The following is an 18,248-nucleotide window of genomic DNA, read 5'->3' as shown; positions in this document are numbered from 1 at the left end:
AGCGGAGGGGTCCACACACTCGGCTCGCCGGGGCCGCACCTCAGCCGCCGCAGCCACCGCCGCCCAGAGCTCCGCGGCGCCGGGGGCCGGCCGTGCGCGGCGGAGGAGCGGCAGGAAACGGGGCGGCCCCGCCGTGCCCCCGGAAGCGGTTGGGCGGCCGCGGGGGACGGGCGGGCTGGAGGCCGCGCAGGGCTCAGACGCGGCCCGGCGCGGCCGCCGCGCAGCCCGCGATGCCCTGGGACCGCTGGGCGCGCCGGCCACGCGGCGGGGCATGGTGAGCCCGGGGCGGCCGCTCCCCGCGGGGACCTGGCGGGCGGCCTCGCTGCTCCGCCCCAGCCTCCTCCTCCTCCTCTCGCTGCTGCTGCGGGGCACCGAGGCGCAGAAAGGTGGGTGCGAGAGCGGCGGCGGGCGAGCCCCGCAGCCCCGGCGGCCGGGGAAGGGAAACCAACCCTCCGGGGCTCTGCTGCTGGGAGGGGGCGCCCCTCGGCATGTGGCCCTACACGCCGAACCTGTCCCCTCCCTGGCCAACAAAGGGCGAGAGAAGAGCCCCGTTTTGAAGAAAAAAAAAAATAATAAAAGGAAACCAAAAACTAAACAAGAAGCGTTTTTTTCGTCGCCGCTCCCGCACTCGCAGGGGGAGCTGGGGGCGGGAGGGCTTCACCCGGGAGGCGCGGCCGGGGCTCGGCAGGGAGCCGGGGCTGTGGAGGCAGCTCGGGGCACAGGACAGGGCAGGGGCTGCGTGGGGTTTGGTGTCACCCCCGCCTGCGGGCTCTGAGGTGTTCGGTGTGAGCCCGGGGAGATGCTGCTTGCTGTGAAAATAAACTTGCACTCGCCCAAGAGTATGCAGAAGTGTTTATAGGAGTGCGTGTCCGGAGCGTGTGACTGTCAGGGTAGTAGGCGTTGTTGTTTTGGTTTTTTTTTTTTTTATTTAGAGAAACCGATGAGATTTCTCCTCCTCGGGTGAAATTAATGAGCAGGCTTTAGCACTGTGAAAATTACGAGGCATAGTTTGGTTAATTCATGGCAGAAGATCAGAGGATGCCACTGTGACTGTCACTTTGATCATGTGCTTGGGACGAAGGGGTGGGAGTGAGTGTTTTGACAGCATCTTGAAACTCACTTCTGGGTTTGGGAAGATTAATTTTGTGGTTTTCAATTCCACTTGCTTCTTGCACTGGTCTTAAATTGTTTCAGAGACTGATCTCCTCAGAAACTGTTTTGAATTGTCACATAACTTTCTCTTTCCATCTCAGAGATGGAAATGTGATTGAATTTCAGAAATGCTGCATTTAAATGCACAAAGGGAATAGGAGCTGTATGCACTCTACTGTTTTTGCATCTAAATTAAAAATTGAACTAATTAATTAATTGAATGGGAGTTCAGTGATGTATTCATAGAGCACGGTATTTGTGTGGACTTAAATTTTCCTCTTATTTCTAGCTAATTGCATTTAAGTATGTTCCAATACACATACAAACTAATGCTAATAAGCATTTGACACAGCTGGGCTTGTTTTCTTGTAATTTATAATGGACCTGGAGAAGACCCATTTGCTTATGAGAGGAAATTGGGCTGTTTTAACATTTAGTCTTTTGAAGGTTGCTGCTGGATGAGGCAGGCAGCAGCAAGGTGTTAGTTCACATAATAGGAGCATCACGCGTGTGCTGACCTGACACTTGTCTGACCTTTTGGTGAGCAGACTGAGTTTGTTATTCTAGGAGAAAACTGAAATAACTGTGGGGGCAGGGAAGAGTCATAATTTACCTGGAGATGCTTGAGTCGAATTGGCTCACTGAGTAGTCAGGGGTATGTTAGAGGGGTGGGGCCATGCAGCAAGAAGTGGCGCTTGTGAGGATAGCAGGCTTTTAGTTGTGTGTGAAACTTTATCTTTCTGTGCTTTGAGAAACTGCTGCTGAAGAGCTTCTACCCAGAATTTCAATTTGCAATGTTTCTCTAGTTAATGCTTAAGGTTTGCTCTGAAGTCTCACTCTTGAGCAGGAGGGCAACCTCTTTATTGACAACATTTTATTTGCTAACAAAAAGCAGAGATTGTTTTGAGGTGAGGGACTCTGGTGTTGTCAAATACAATGCTTCAATATGAGGAACTGCTAGCGCTTCTAAGAAGAGTTCTGCTAGTGAGGGACTGTTTCCTTGGCAAAATAATTTCATTTATCTTATTCCAGAGAAAGGTTGGGGAGCCCATATCCTATATCTCTGAATGCTGACATAATTCTAATTTGAGTAAGGAGTCCCATATAGAAATGAACCTGCTGTCTAGCTCTTGAATGTCTGCACAAAGTTATTACTCAATTAGGACATTAAATATGTGAACAAGCTTCTAAGAGAGTATCTTGATTGACAACGAAAGTAACCAAGAGTTGGGGAATTAAACAATTAAAGTTGGTTTTAAGCTCTTTTATAAAAGTACAGTGAGTGATACTGTGTAGGAACCTAGCCTCATTCATTAGAGAGGCTGATCCTCTGTTAATAAGCAATTGTTTGTTTTCTTTTCTACTATTCAGCAGCTCTAAGCCTCACATACATGGTATTTAAATCTTTTTCTGAAGATAGTGTTTTCATTTCTACATACTTTTCTGTAGATTACCTTCCTGGTATGAACTGATTTAAAGATAACATTATTTTGGTCAACGTGAAGCATGTTTTTAGTATTGGGTGAAATGGTGCTCCTCTCCTTCCAGACGGCAGCAAACTGAGAAATGAAAAAGTGCAGGTATTGCTGTGGTGAAGATGTTTTTCATAGTAGAGCATTTTATTATCTTGTAGCATTTACGTGGACTTTTTTTCCATCTATCATATTTAAAATCATTCAGTGTATAAATTCAGAATTCCTTGGTCAAGGACTTAAACTTGAGTGTGCTGCTGTGTTTGAAAATTATGAGCATTTTTTATTACCTCTAGCACCTTCAGAAGAGCCCTGTGCTGCATTTCATGATCTTGTGCCTTGGGGACTGTCTAGCTAATGGCTGTGCAAGTCAGCTCTCGTGATTTTTGAAACAGTTGTTTAGTGAATCTAGCTTCCTGGTTGCAAGGAAATTGATATTTGAAAAATACTTCGAGTATTTTCTTTTCTTTTTAATGTAATTGGGCGGGTGTGAATAAAAGCAAGCCAGCAGCTAAGCTTCCTGCTCTTTGTGGATTGCATTTTGAGAAACACTGCTCTTAGCAGATGTTTAGGTATTGACATAAATTTAGTATGGTCTGTTCGTTATCTAAGTTTAACCTCTTTTTTTGTAATTTAGAAAAACATAGCTACAGGAGGAATGGTTTCTTAGCTTTCATCAAAGTAGAAATTGAATAATATGTCAGTAATTCTGAAGGTGTGAAGGTTGTAGGGTCTGTAGAGCAAGAACTTTGTTACCACAAACTAGTTTGGTAGCCATCTGTTGGGATTCTTAGTGGATACCAATATACCTGTAAAACTGGGGAAAAGTGCCTAAAGTTAAAAGGAACCTTTTATTCTGAAATTGATTCTCCAGTGACTTGAAGCAGATTGATTTGCAGTCTTTTTTAAAAAAAATTAGTGCTGAATGCTTGTTTTTGAATGTGATTCCCCCTGTGATTTTGTTCTAAACAAATAGCAGCCCATCAGGATGTTGTTATATGCTCAAGCCTCGTTTAAGAAAGTACGAAAAAGTGATTCACCACTTAGCTTAAAATTATGCTTTACTTTGCTTAAAAATGTTTACTATGGTGTAGCAGGGAAAAATAATTTTTGCATATCTGATACTGAGTTATCATCATCTGAAAAGTGAAGTGAAAGAATTCATGGCTCTGTGCACATTGAGTCTCATGGAATGGTTTTCCATGGCCTTGTGTTCAGGGACTCAGCCGCACTATTTGTGAATCATTTGTGTGTTTTTTGTTTCTCATCAGTTCCTCGGTGTGCTCTCCTCTCTGCAGCACTCCTGGTCTCACCTCTGCTTGTCCCTCCTGCAGGGCAGTAGGAGTGGTGGCTCTGACTGTGGCTAGTCCAGGACTGGGCAGGTGCTGATCCATCAGCCGTAGTCTGGGGAGAAGGATTCAGGCAAAGATGGCTCTAGCTACATATCCAGCGGCTGAGCAAGATGGAGGGAGACTGCAGCTTCTCTCTTAGGGTCCTGGAAGAGATTATTTGGTGCTGTAACTGCTGGCAAGGGTTCCAGCTGATGGGGCCCATTTGCAGGTGTGTCTTTTCCTGCTGCGGAGAGCTCTGGGCACGTGAATAAAAAGCACTGCCACAAAGCCGTCTGTCACATGAGCAATTGCCATGTGCTGCCTTGCACACAAGTGCCAGTTTCTATTCTTGCTAAATTAGATTAGGTGGTGTCTCATTGCCCTTTGTACCCGTTGTCCTTGGCTGGGCTCATCTGGAAGGAAGGGAGTCACAGCCAAATCTGAAAGGAATTATTTTGATTTAAAAGACCCTCAGATCTTTGCACGAGAAATGTATTGTCCCTCAAATTGACATCAGATTAAGTGTTTTATGAGGACGACGGCAGTGCTCTAATGAACTGTTTTGCTTTTTCAATGGGACAGTTTTGCTTGAGAGTGCCGAGTGTTTTGAAGATGCAGTTGCGTAGCTTGAGGATTCAGGGATTGGTAGCATTTAGGTAGGAGTGCTCAGGCAAATCCCTTTCATCCCTGTGTTGAGAAGTATGGAAGAATTTTTCAAGACCAAGGTTTAAAGTTTGGGTAAGCTTTTTCAGGTTTTCTGATGCTCTTTTTAACTTCCCAGCATCGCACCTTGAAGATAGATTTGGAGAGGAGGAACAGTGCCGTAAAGAATTTTGTGAAGGAATGCTGTTCCTGAAGCGAAGTGAGCTGGTATTGGAAGTATAGACCTAAAATATTAATATTCTTTGCTTTTGAAAACAAGAATCTCAGCAATGTTATTTTTCTCCTCCATTTAATGAGGCTTACTTGAAGTGGTTATGTGGATCTGGTGGGCAAAAGGTACATCCATGTGTTCTGCAGTGCATCCTTTCTAGGAGGTGCCTCCCAGAACTGACTTGGTTCAGTCCAACTCACCTGGAAGCCTGTTGAGGTTGTGCTAGCCTCATCCTTTCTTGTAAAGAATGCAAGAATCACCCTTTTGTGTAAATATCCTTTGGAGCTCTCATAAGAATGTACTGCATTTTGGATTTAAGCAGTAGTACATGTTGGTTTTATATATATAATCATATGTGTGTGGCTGTAAAAATCAAGCATCTGAGCTGGTGTTAAAAAAGCAATGTAAATGTTCTTTCAGAAGATTGTATGCTGTTACTGTGTGCATCTCAAGGCAACATTCTAGCATGTTGGTGCAGTCTTTAGGAAAATTCTTTTCCTGCTACTGAATGGAGATGTTCAGCTTTCAAGATTTTCAGGAGTGCTTTCTTACGTTATTCATGTAAGAGAAAAAAAAGTCTCCTTTCTCTGCAGTTCTGCCAACCTGCTTTATGCTGTGGGAAATGATGCATTAGGTTTTTAATGAGATCGCTGCTGCTCTGTGTAGTTTCAGTCATCAGCTGGTTAAAGGCTTCCTTGAATGCATAGCTCAGATAGTCATCAGTTCAAATGCAATCCTTGTTGAAATGCTGCTCAACATATTTTGAAATGTTTCTATATTGGTTATTTCATCCATATTTTGAAAGGCTTTTTAAAAAGCTGTTGCTTGTCACCCCCACTTTTATAGCTGCACCCTTTAGTTTGGGGAAACCTGGAATTTGTTTTGTAGTCAAAGTGTTTCCTTTTCCTCCTGCATTTTCTGATTGAGTTGCTTTTGGATTAATTTCTCTAAATCAATGATTATGGAACATTCGGGGTCCCTTTATTTAAAATATTATAGTTGAAATAGTTGTCCAAGCATAGAATGTGGATTTGTTACTGATCTGAAGTTTGGGGAGGTGAAAAGGGAGAGCAGAAGTGGTATTGATGTAGAAGGCCATGTGGTAACTTGTATTAAGATAGAATTTTCAGTCCTGAGGGTTTTTTATACAGAGTGGTGGGTTGTTATCTGTGAAGCTTGTTCATTAATGCAGTAAGACTATGAAATACCAAGTTTTGCTGAACTACATCCTTTGCCATCCATTACTGGAGGCAAATAGCTTGGGCGGTGCTATTCATAGTCTGTTTGAGCTTGTTGCTTTATAACGAAACTTCATATTATTTGAAACAAAAATTATACTTGAAAATCTGATAGTGACTTTACCTTTGGACCACAGAATAACACTCATTTTGAAGATGGCTTCTGGTTGATGCATTTTTTTGTTTAGTGCCTGAAAAAAAGCCCCCAAACTCCAAACACCAGCCCTTGAATGGGTAAGAAGCATTTAACCTGTGCTTTCTTTTCAGGCATGTAATTTCTGGTGTTTCCCTGCGTGACCACTTAGTTTCCCTCTGGTGAAGAGTTGTAAGACGATAACATTTCCCTATGGTTGCTAAGCTTCAAAAAATGGAATTAAAGCAGATAGTTCATACTTGTTTAGCTATCTTAGTATTTCAATCAGTTGGATCATGGAATTGTAACACAGTCACTTGGTACTGCTTATGGCATTTGCATGCTTCCTTTTGGCATTTCTTCAAAATGTTTAGAGTTGTCACTTCTCTTTGGGTTATATTCTTTTTTCTCTGCAAATACCAAATTAAAAATAATTTTCAGTGAGTTAGCAGTCTGTAAGGTTTGGACCAGCACAGCTGGTAGGTACTGAAGCTCAGTGATTAGTTGTCTCTGATTTTGGTGAGTTTATTTGCATCCTGAAAATCAAGCATATGTGCTTTTATCTTTGCAGTAAGTGACAACTTATACCTCTAAATAATTTGTTCCAAGTTTGCAGTGAGACTGTGTTTATGTTGACCTCTCTAGCTATAAATCAGCTGGAATATATTCACGGTAGCAATGTGAAATGCAAGCCCACAAACCATTAGAAGTGCAAGGATTCTTAGCAGCTATTGGCAGTTGCTTCTAAAAAAGTAAATTCTTTTGAAGAAAAGGATTCCTGGAAACAGAATACGTGTAAATGGGGACTGATTATGTACTTGCTTGTTTTTAATGTTTGCTCATGTGAGGAGGATGCGTTGGCCTGGTCACTGGTCTCTGTACAAGGGTGTTGTGCATTGTGACTCAGGTGATCATTATTTTCCTACAGTTATTTGACTGCTAATCTTAAGAACCTGTGTTCTCAGTATCGTGCTGAAAATTCTAATTTCTGTCCTGTTAGCAGAAATCCCACGCCTCTTGTTTTTGAGTGGTGTCCCAGTTAGGAGGTCCCAGTTCTGCACCATGGCTGCGATAGTTGTGTACATTGCTATCGCATTAGTAAATGTTGTTGTGGAAGCCGAACCAATTTTGTGAACTCAGTTGTGTCATTCTTGGCAATACCAGTAGGTGTGTTTTTAAAGAATGTCTTAGAGGCAGATGGAGTGGGGAGTTGTTTTTGTATTTTGTTCATTTATTTCCTTCTCCAGGTGTTTAAAGCATGCTAGCTTTAGAAATACTTCAAAAGTCTCTTTCTCAAGATGCCTATGCTCAAGTCTGAAAACTTTCTGGAAAGAAATTTAATGCAACTTCCTAAATTCCCCTTAGTTAGAATAGTGACTAGGCAACTGTCTTGGTTTGAAAGACAGGTATGGTCTAAGGAAAGGCAGGAGCCCCTTTTCTGCGATGCAGAGTGCAACCCCCCTCCCTTTTAATTATTTTAGGTCCAATTCAGACACCTTCAGGCAGGAGATATGGGGATAAGAATAACAGTTCTTTACTGGTATTTAACAAAGCAGAAAAACAACAACAGCTATAAAAATTGGCAACAGAAACAGTCTAGCTCCGCTCCAGTCCCTTTTGGCCGCAGGCCGTCTCCCTGTGCTGTTACCGGTGCTGTGGGGGCAGGGCAGGTCCCGCGCAGTTGAAGAGGGCTGGGTGATGGCGGCCGCGGCCCAGGGGTGAGCGGGGATGGGGAAAGTTACTCCCCCCTCACGGTGTCGGTCGTGGTGCTCAGCAGAGTGTCCGGAGATAGTAGGGTGAGGTGGGAGAGCAGCAGAGCGATGTCCAAAGGCAGGGAGCGTGGATCTCAGTGCTGGGATGGCAGGGGAAGATGCCAGAGCAGAGCCCAGGTTGTCTTCCCACTCCAGGAGCCAAGCGAGAGCGCGCCCAGCCCAGACCCCCCTATCCCACCTTTCCTTTTCCGGTTCCCCCCCCCTCCCCCTCCAGCCACCCCCCTACGAGAGAACATTATCTGTCGTTTTAAGGTGTAGCCACAATTACTTAGCATAACAATGGGAGAAATTCCACAGAAAGAAAAGCGAAGCATTCAACCCCCAACAGCAACTCTAAGTAGGCAAGGTGTACAAGAAATCATACTTTAAAGGCCTTTCTGCTCTTCAGTACACTGTGAAACTGTCATTGTGTAAAATGACTTATAAATTAGGATCAGACAGGTTCAAACTTGCTGCTTTTTTCTTTTTGAAAGAGAGTCTGGGAGGGTTTTATTTGTGTAGTTTTTCAATATTCCTTCTTTTTTTTTTTTTTTTTGGTGGGAAATATTTCTCTGGCATTTTCTTTATGCCAGAGTTTGTGTTTCATTGGCAAAACTGTATCACAATGGTTTTAATTGTAGTATTAAAAACAAACAGCTATTGTAAGATTTTTTTTGTTGTTGTTCTGTGTGGGTATTTTTGATTTTGTTAACATTTGTCTTGGTTTAATTTTGACGTTTCCCGGCCAATGCACCGAATTAATGTCTTGAGTTTGAGTTGCCAATTTGAATAAACTTATTTTTCTTGTTGTGAGACAGAACCAGGAGCAAAAGAGCAAGGCAGGCCTAAAACTTGAGAGAGTATAAAAGAAAATTTATTAACTACACAAACAAAAAGAGAGGAAAAAAAAAATTCAGAATAAGATTTTTTAGATCACTCCTTCCCTCCCTCTCCCAATCTTCATAACAAAACAAACATATAACAAATACTTCGGTCAGTGCCCAATTTAGTCTTTCTCAGTTCACTTCTGGAGAGAGAAGCCTCTTCTTATTGAAGTTGTAGGGATTTTTCCCACAAGAAGGAAAAAGACAGTTCTCTTGTGGTTTTATCTTTCACGATTTGCATCCGCCCGGGAACCTGCAACCGTGACGCTCCTCCCACCTCTACAGCTGTCCCAAAGTTGTAGATGTGGGCCATGTCTGCTCCATGGGGTATTACTTTTAAGAATGAAATGTTCAACCGCAAAGATTTTCTCTGTCCTTTTTTCTCTGCTCAGGCTTCATCTTCAGAAAACCAAAATCCCCTTCTTTTCTCAGGACAGAAATTCTCAACACAGGTGCTCTTTAGTCAAATCATTTTTAAATGGAACATTTCCATCCCCCCATGTCTCTTTCCATGGTTTATAGGAATATTCAGTACATCAGTTCATTCCTACAATTTCACAAAAAGATTTTCAGCCATTTCAGCATCTTCTCATTCTCTTTCCATCTTAAAAACTTAGCTCTTACATCACTGACTTCAGAAATCTTCTTATTCCCTTTCATATTCAAAGGAAAGGCTGGAGGCTTTGCAAATCTTATCTGAACACTAAAGAGTTAAAGTTTAACACAACTACAAGAGTTGGGCCAGGCTCAGGCTGTGCTGGGGGGGCAGCCGAGGTGTTAATCAGCCTTTCTGGGGCTGGGCTGCAGCCCCACACTGCCCATGGCCACCCGGGCAGGCCCGGCCCGGCCGGCAGCAGCAAGAGTCGGCCTCCCCCCACGCCAGAGCCGCAGGCCCGTGGAGGAGGAAGCCGTGAAGGTCTTATCACACAACTTTTTTCTCCTTCCGGCCATCGGGTCCCCCTCGTTGGCAAACGGGGCCCAAGCGGCCTCCCGAGCCTCCCCCCCCCCCGCCCCGCATGGGGGAGAGGGAAGCTCGGGTTGGTGTTACCTGCTCAGCCGCCGGAAGACAAAGAGGGTCAGTTCCGGATTACCTTCCTCAAAATGTGTGTGCACGGAGCGAACTAACTTTCTCTAATTGGCTGTTGCAGGTATCCCAACCCCCACAGAGGAAATTCCCTTAGGAAGAATCTCTTCTGAGTTTCTTCTTCCTAAGTCAACCTATCACAACATTTTTTAACATTCTTCATGATGTGATAACTCAGTTCAGCTAATAACAGGAGACTGCCTTATTAACCATATTCCATTGATCATGCATCGTTTATGAACTGAAAAGTGGAAATAAAATCAATCAGTCAGATTTTCAGATCATCTATATGCTTTATTAAACACTCCCCACTTTACATCTTCGTTAGTTAATCCCCCCCTCTAAATCTTCCTCCCAGATTTTCAAGTTTTCCAGATACACTTTCTGCTCAGAGAAGAGGTTTTGTTATCTAGGATTGGAATATTATCCATCAGAATGACCATCCTTGCCAGCTACTCATCTTTGGATTGTCTTGCTGGAATGTGATGGATTGTGCATGAGGTCACATGGATTCTCTTTTAAAATTTTCTTCCCCAAAATGTTTTTTTCTGATAGAACCATTTCTTAAAGCCAACCCCTCTGATTTTCTTGCTTCTTTACTTTAAGTGCTGTCAGAGGTAATAATTTGATATATCCTTGTGAATACTATTAATGGTGGAAAAGGGAACTTGAAAAGTTTGACATGCTTCTGAAGATGGTTGTGAGCAGATAATTCTTCTGTCATGAGTTCTAAACAGGAGGGTGGTGCAAACGCTTCTCAGAGTGATGCTGTCAGTCATCACACTAAAAGTGTTTATTGTGACCTGGCATTTAATCAGGGTTTGTATATAAATGTTCTGTAAAATTATTCCAGATTTGCAAAAGGATAATTATTTTCATCCCGGAGTACCATTTTCTCCTCCTATTCAGTGATCCCTCTGTGATTTTCCTAAACTTAGATTGAGCCATCGTAAGCCCTCAAATGGTCCTTAGCTGTGAAGAGGAAATCTTTCAGGTCTCTTAATTGCAAATTCTTGGAGTAGAAGGAATAGCTGTTTCACTGCCCAGTTGCAGCTTTCAGTGTTGAAGGATAACACTGAACTGTTTTAGCAGTTGTGCCACAGCTCTCTTCAGTTTCATCCCAATATAAAATTAAAAATAGGATGTGTGAAGTGTTTTAATTAGACTTGGCAAAACAAGCCACTTACATAGCTACTTGCATGTGAACATGGGGGTTTTTTTTCTGGAGAGAAGCGTCACAGGAATGAGGCAGGAGAAAGATCCTCAATATCTTGAGTGGAAAGATGAAATGTGGTGCAATTTTTGTGTGGTTACTCCTCAGAGTTCAGAGCTTTTGCCTCTGAAGGATTAGTGTACCACAGAGATACAACACGTATGCTCAGTGTGTTGTGCATGTTTGCAGGACCACACAGGGTTTCATAGCTGGCAGCTGCTGCATCTTCAGCAGGACTGTAGCCAGTTAAAGCCCATACCTGGTTATTTTAACTTTACTCCAGAATGGTTAAGATACAGAAAAAACATCTTGTCTTGTTCAGTGTGGTGGAAAGAAGCCACTGGTGCTTAATTTTTCTTTCGCAAATCTGTGGGGTTTGTGATAAACCAAGAAGCCCTAAACCACATTCTGTTCCATTCTATTTTCATGCAATTGTGTGCAAGTGTCAAAGTACATCTCATTATCACAAGGGAGGAAAGAGGAATGCATTCAGTTGAATGCTTTTGAACACTTGTGTACTAAGTCCAGTGATGATCAGTTTTTGTCTTTTTTCCTAAGTATAGTTGAAAATTGTAAATAAGGTATTTGCTTTACTTTATATCTTCATTTTTAAAGAGATATTTTCAAGCTCTCCAGTCCTCCTACATAAGGCATCATTTTCTTCTTGCTACAAGGAAGGTAGCAAAGCTGATGGGCAAGCTTAAAGTTCACAGATAGTTTTTACCGATGCTTCACACGCCGACTTCCTACATGCTCTTGCTATACTTTTTATGATAAATTTGGCACTTAAAAAATGGACTCAAACATTTAAATTTGCTGTCATATTCCTAGTTCATCATCTTGTTATTCAGTAGTGCGTAATGTAGTACATAATTATTTTATTGGTTGTATTCATAGAGGGTCAAAAGTGTGACAACATCTTTGTTTTAAGGGAATATCTGCAGGGCAAAATTAGGAATGAAGTGCCTTGTAGAATAGATTGTATATTAAATTTTACGATGCTGGAATGAAGCCAGGTCATTCAAAATGGGGAAATTCCAGACAGTCCCTGTTGTACTTTTGAAATTAGATTAGAAAATTAATGTTAGAAATCAAGATGATGCTGTATGCCACCTACACTGGGAGAAGGAAATGCTGGTGCACAGATGTGGGGTGGGACTGTTTCATTAGTTGGATGACAACCTTTCAAGAGGGTTAGAAATATATTTAAAGTCTCTGTTCTTGATGAAGCTGTGGGGTGCAAATAATGGCAACTGTGTTCTGAGGTTTTCAGTGGCAACTGTGTTTTAAGGTTTTCTTTTTGAAAGCATCCACGCTTTTTTCTTTCTGGTACCCAAACCAGGAGCTTCCTCGTTGCCAGCTTCTGTTGATTCCATGGTACCAAAAACTATCCTTACCTATGGCTGCTGCTGGCTCCTCCCTGTCCCTACCTTGCGTGCTCTGCATTATTCAGGCTCCAGTGGCTAGTGGGCTGTACCCATCCCTCGCCCAGCAGAGGGCAGCTGGGATGGGAACCTGGGCTCAGAACTGGGGTGCAGCCCAACAGGGGTACAGTGAGCACTGGCACTGATGGAGCAGGGAAGGGGCAGCTGCTCATGAGAGGCAAGATGGTGCTGCCACCATGGATCTGCAGCTTAGGCTGTGCAGTCTCATTTATGAACTGGAAAAGGAAGGAGGGAAATGTTGAGTGTAGTGTTAATTTAGCATGGGAATTATTGGTGTGATTGGAGAACTTTTTGCCTCTTAGGTGACATATGTGAGGCTTGTAAAATTTCATGTGGTCCTAGTGTGGTGAGGAGTTTGAAGAACTTCCATGAGGTTTGAAGCCCATTCTGACCATGACCACTTATTCTCATAGTGTTTTGCATGAGCATCTGTGTGTTATTTTTCATTTATTCATCATCTGTGTAGCACTTAAAGCACTGAAGCACAACTGTGTTTATTTTTAAGAAAGTGTTGGTGCAGATTGCAAAGTAAATGCTGTGTCTTGGGAAGTGGGCTAGCTGCATGTGCCAGCCAAAGACATAGAGCATGAGCTGTCACTGTGAGTCAGCCTGGCTTCAGTTCAGAGGGGCTTCTGCATTATGTACCATTGAACACACAGTCCTCTCACAGACTCCTCATGCAAATCACTTTTCACCATGCCTAGCCTGTCTTTGTAGCCTCATTTTGCCACCATACTATGTAAGCAAGTCAAAGCAGTCCCTGGGGACTTAGGTTGTTGCCCTGGCATCAGTAAGTGAAAGCTCTGCAGCAGTGTTACACAGCTGATGTCTCTTCTGTTCTTTTGAAATAGTCAGTTCAGTTAGTACGTGACAGCAGAGAAAGCACGTCTTACCTGCTCTGACAGCTTAATAATTTTAGATAATTTATTTTAAAATGTTATCATATTTTGGATGCTAAATTTAGGAATCCTAAGTGTTACTCTTGTGTGTCAAATTCTGTGATTGAATGCTAAGACTGGAGTTCCAGAGAAGATGATTGTAAAGCTGCATGTACAGATTAAAATAATAAAGTGTTAATTATCACTAGCCCAGCACGTGGCCTGTATTGTAAATAAAAACAGTAAAATTTCGTTGTAATAGCGTATTAAATTTTGTACTTTTGCCATAAGAACAAGAATCAACCTCTGTCTTGTCTCACTCTCTCCTGCTACCCCACTGAGCTGCCAACATTTTGGAAAGCAAAATGCTTACTGTGCTTTTGTCCTGTTCCTGTCTTTGTTAAACCTCAACCCATAATTTCATTAACTGTCTAAGGGTGCCCCACAGGAGGTAAATCAATCCAAACTGAGGCAGCCATAATCCCACCTGCCCTCCACCCCTTGCCCTTCCACTGGCAGTGGCACCAAGAGCTGCCTCAGAGTAGGGTTGCTGAAACCCAGCACTGTGAGTTGGCAGTGGGTTGGGGCACACTCTGAAGCCAGCTTGGTTCCTTAAGCCAGTGCACCACTCTTGCGTGAATGCTCTTCCCAGGGCTGGATGGTTTCTGCCTCTCTGGTTGGCATTCAAGGTTATTTAAAGTGCAAACACAGGTTGGCAGTGCTGGTTAAAGAAGCAATTTCTGCTGTTCCCCTACTCACACACTGTCTTATCCCTATGTCAAGGAAGGCACTGCTGCATATGCATACTCAAATAAATTAGGGGGTTGCTCTAGGTTAAAACTAACAGCTATTTTTATGCAAAGTCCCTGCTCTGGTTGGCCATATGGCTGCATAAATGATTGCCTCCAGTACCAGGAAGGGTGTGAGAACATGTGGCCAAAAGTTGCTTTTGTCTGTGGCTGTGCTAATTTAAAATGCCTTCAAGTGTTTATTGAGCTGTGGCCTTGCTTGTGGCAGTGTGGGGTATTTTATGTTGTGAAACATCTGTAGTGGGACGAAATGCCCAAACCAGTGTGTTACAGAGGCAGATAAATGGCATTAAGATCAAAGTGGACTGTGCGCTTGTTGGCTTGTTAAGAAAATTAATTCTGACAGAGGAACAGATTCCTTCCTGAAGAACATGACTCTATGGAATTTGTGGAAACAGCAGTAAATTTGGAGGACACAAATAAGGGCATTCGAAAATATTTGAAAAAGCTATTTAGAATTTGATGTCTCTGATTTAATTCCTCAGTGTTTCTTATTCATGGAACTCTTTTGTTCTTTGTGTAAACTTATTTGCCCACACTGAGAAAAGCAGAAAGCAGATGCAGTGTCTTTCAGTGGTATGCTGATAAGAAGTAGGGAAATGCAGAGCACAGGAGCTGAACAGATGAGGAGAAATTATAATAATACATTGAATCAGAAAGAGTTGTGTATTTGAAGGTAAAATTGATGTTTTAAAACACTCTTTTTTGCTTATAGGACTCTTACAGATTTCGTTCTACCTTTGCTTAGTTAAAAAGGTTTTAATTACATCCAACATTTAGTTACAAACATACAGAAAATAATAGCTTATATATGTAAAATCTTCTCAGGAAATCCACTGGTTGAATTGAGTCTGTTCAAAAGGCACTTCCACGTGTTAAAATTGAGATTGGTGTATGGGTATACATCAGTTACGCTTTATAGATTATAATATTGATCTGTCTGATGTCTTTATCATTCACTCTTCTCCAAGTAAAGAATGGGAAAGTATTCACTGGTCTACAAAATTATTTTAAACATGCTTTGATAGTGAGAACAGGTTTAACAGTCACTAACGGCAACTGTTCTTGGGGGGGAAAAGTTCTGACTGACTTCCACAACTACAACATTTTTTGTAGGTAATTATAACTTTGCACCCACTCCTGTGTGTTAAGTATCCTCTCATTTTATTAAATCCCACATTTTTTCAAGTATCAAAATCCTGTGGATTTGGTATGTTTGTGTTGGTCCGAGTCCTGTATTTTGTTGATGTAAATATCTTGGCTTTAAGAAATTGTTTTCAGTCATTTGCAGGATTGCATCAGGTGTCAAAGTGCCACATTCATATGAACTCTCGGGAGGGTGCATCGAGGCTGCATTCAGGGGTGCCTGCAGAAGAGATGGATCGTTCTCCTGATGGCAGCTCTGCCTTGCTCTGCCAGCTGCTTTAGAGGTGCTCTTGTTTCTAACACAAGTTTTGGTGAGGAGCTGAGCTTTTCCTCTTTGCTGTGAACTTGGTCCCCAGGACGTGTGAAATTGGATGCACATCTGTACCCTCTCCAAGTGTCGGGTGTGGTGTGTGCACACGAGTGATCCAGTGCTTCTACAAAGGGCTTTATCTATCCTGCAAGTGTAGGAGGCTTGTGATGTGACAGAGAAGTCTGAAAGAAAGCAGGAGACTTGTTCAGCTGTGTACTGGCAACAGAGTTGTCAGCCCATCCAGGAATAATTGATTAGGGAATTGATGTCTCTCTCTTCCACATGTTCTCAGCTACTCCACCCTCACAGATTAACAGAAGCAAAAGATTCTGTGTCACTTCATGACTTGCAGGTCAATGAAGTGAATGCTGTCCTCTATATGCTGCGACAGTGAAAAGAATTTTGTAGAAATTGCTGAGTATTGCAGATTGCTCCCCTGGTGCTGGATGTGTGTACGTGTCTCTGGAGTTCATCAGTGGCGTTTAAAGAAGTGTGGCAGAAATAATGAAGCACCACGTTGCATGGAGAGGCTCTGTCTTGGTTTGAAAGACAGGTATGGTCTAAGGAAAGGCAGGAGCCCCTTTTCTGCGATGCAGAGTGCAACCCCCCTCCCTTTTAATTATTTTAGGTCCAATTCAGACACCTTCAGGCAGGAGATATGGGGATAAGAATAACAGTTCTTTACTGGTATCTAACAAGGCAGAAAACAACAACAGGTATAAAAATTGGCAACAGAACAGTCTAGCTCCGCTCCAGTCCCTTCTGGCCGCAGGCCGTCTCCCTGTGCTGTTACCGGTGCTGTGGGGGCAGGACAGGTCCCGCGCAGTTGAAGAGGGCTGGAGTGATGGCGGCGGCCCAGGGGTGAGAGGGGATCGGGAAAGTTACTCCCCCCTCACGGTGTCGGTCGTGGTGCTCAGCAGAGTGTCCGGAGATAGCAGGGTGAGATGGGAGAGCAGCAGAGCGATGTCCAAAGGCAGGGAGCGTGGATCTCAGTGCTGGGATGGCAGGGGAGATGCCAGAGCGGAGCCCAGGCTGTCTTCCCACTCACAAGCCAAGCGAGAGAGAGAGCCCCGCTCCAGACCCCCCATCCCACCTTTCCTTTTCCGGTTCCCCCCCCCCACCTCGCCCTCCACCCACCCCCCCTACGAGAGAACATTATCTGTCGTTTCAAGGTGTAGCCACAATTACTTAGCATAACAATGGGAGGAATTCCACAGAAAGAAAAGGGGAACAATCCAACCCCCAACAGGCTCAAGAACTGCCCTTTTATAGTGCCAATACAACAAGATATGGGTTCATTGTTCTGCAAGTTTCCCTGGAATTGCGATTTTTAAAATTTTCCAAATAGCTCATGAGTGATGCTGCTGCCCTTGGTAGACTGTATATGCCATGGTAATCTTCAAATTCTTCAGGTATGAAGTGTCTGGCAATTCTGTTACTACTAACATAAGTGAAATAAAATAAAAAGATCTAAAATGTCCATTCAGAACGAGCTGCTTTTAAAAATCGATTTCATAGTAAGATGCTGCAGTTCAGCACAACCGTTTTTCCTTCCCCTACCTTTCTAGTATGATTTGACAGCAGGTTCTTTAATATGGATAGAGGAGTATTTTTCCTCTCATGTTTTAAAGAAAGCCTGTAACAAAAAGGAAGGTTTGAGATTGATATTTCCATTGAATTGTGTGAAGCAAATTAGAAAGTTTCCTCTCTATCCATGGGAAACAAGACATTGTTCCAAACTTTAAGGGGTAATGTTGACATTTTTAAGTGATGTGTCTTCAAAAGAAAAGTCCCAATGTCTTTGTAAAACTTAAAATATTTTATTGGCATTTTCTCACCTAAATGTGTTGGAGTTCTTTTGCTTTTCTCATCAGAAAGCTGTGCCCTGTTTATCATGCACAGTGCAGATATTATTTCAGGGTTGAGACAGCTGAACAGCAAACTAGGGGAGAAAAATGTTTGGATGTATGTTAGGCATGATCTTTTCTACTTTTAACTGGAGAAATTTAGATTTTAAATAAATTTTGGGTCAAAGAGGAGACCCGGGCTTGCCTTTGTCTCTAATTTCTAGGAGCACAGGCTTAAGATACAAGAAGATGGGCAAGAATCAAAGATATAGAGTCATGTGCATTGTTGGTATTCTGGTTTTAAAAAATAATATTTGTGTGGTGCCTGCACTGCAGTAACAGGCCTATTGAAATGAGAAATAATTAACTTCTGAGCATTATAGTTCATGCAGGGATTTTTATTTTCCTTAAAATGCACTCAGAACAGTGTATCTGCCCATACAGGTGAATGCTAGTATGATTTCATATTCAAAAGGTCACTGTGTCAGTGTATGTGCAGAGTATTTTCAATCTGTGAATGAATAAGCAGTTGCTTATCCCATCATGGGACAGGAAAGGCATAGAGCTGGTTAATGGCTCATTGCTTTTGTTTAGGACAGAACCTAAAACTGACTGCTGCTTATGTTGATAATTATTTTTATATCTGCAATATAAAGAGTTTTGAAATGCTAACCCCATGTA

General features: G+C 42.7%; 1 protein-coding gene across 3 annotated transcripts in view; it reads left to right on the top strand.

The window, feature by feature from the left end:
• The window catches only part of DCBLD2 (discoidin, CUB and LCCL domain containing 2), a 63,562-nt gene that overhangs the window by 18,450 nt on the left and 26,864 nt on the right, over nt 1-18,248 (top strand). For 2 of the 3 annotated variants that reach the window (XM_014878616.2, XM_014878615.2), the window contains exon 1: nt 174-386. The exons of the other annotated variant lie outside the window; for it this stretch is intronic. In XM_014878616.2, coding sequence (XP_014734102.2) covers nt 272-386 — 115 coding nt within the window. In that variant the 5' untranslated portion in view covers nt 174-271. Of the gene's footprint in view, nt 1-173; nt 387-18,248 lie in introns of those variants that run through there. 3 annotated transcript variants of the gene reach the window in all.

Source organism: Sturnus vulgaris, chromosome 2 (assembly GCF_052056855.1).
Source record: "Sturnus vulgaris isolate bStuVul1 chromosome 2, bStuVul1.hap1, whole genome shotgun sequence".
Lineage (NCBI taxonomy): Eukaryota > Metazoa > Chordata > Aves > Passeriformes > Sturnidae > Sturnus > Sturnus vulgaris.
Note: the sequence above shows the minus strand (reverse complement) of the source record. Positions and strands in the feature narration are given on the sequence as shown.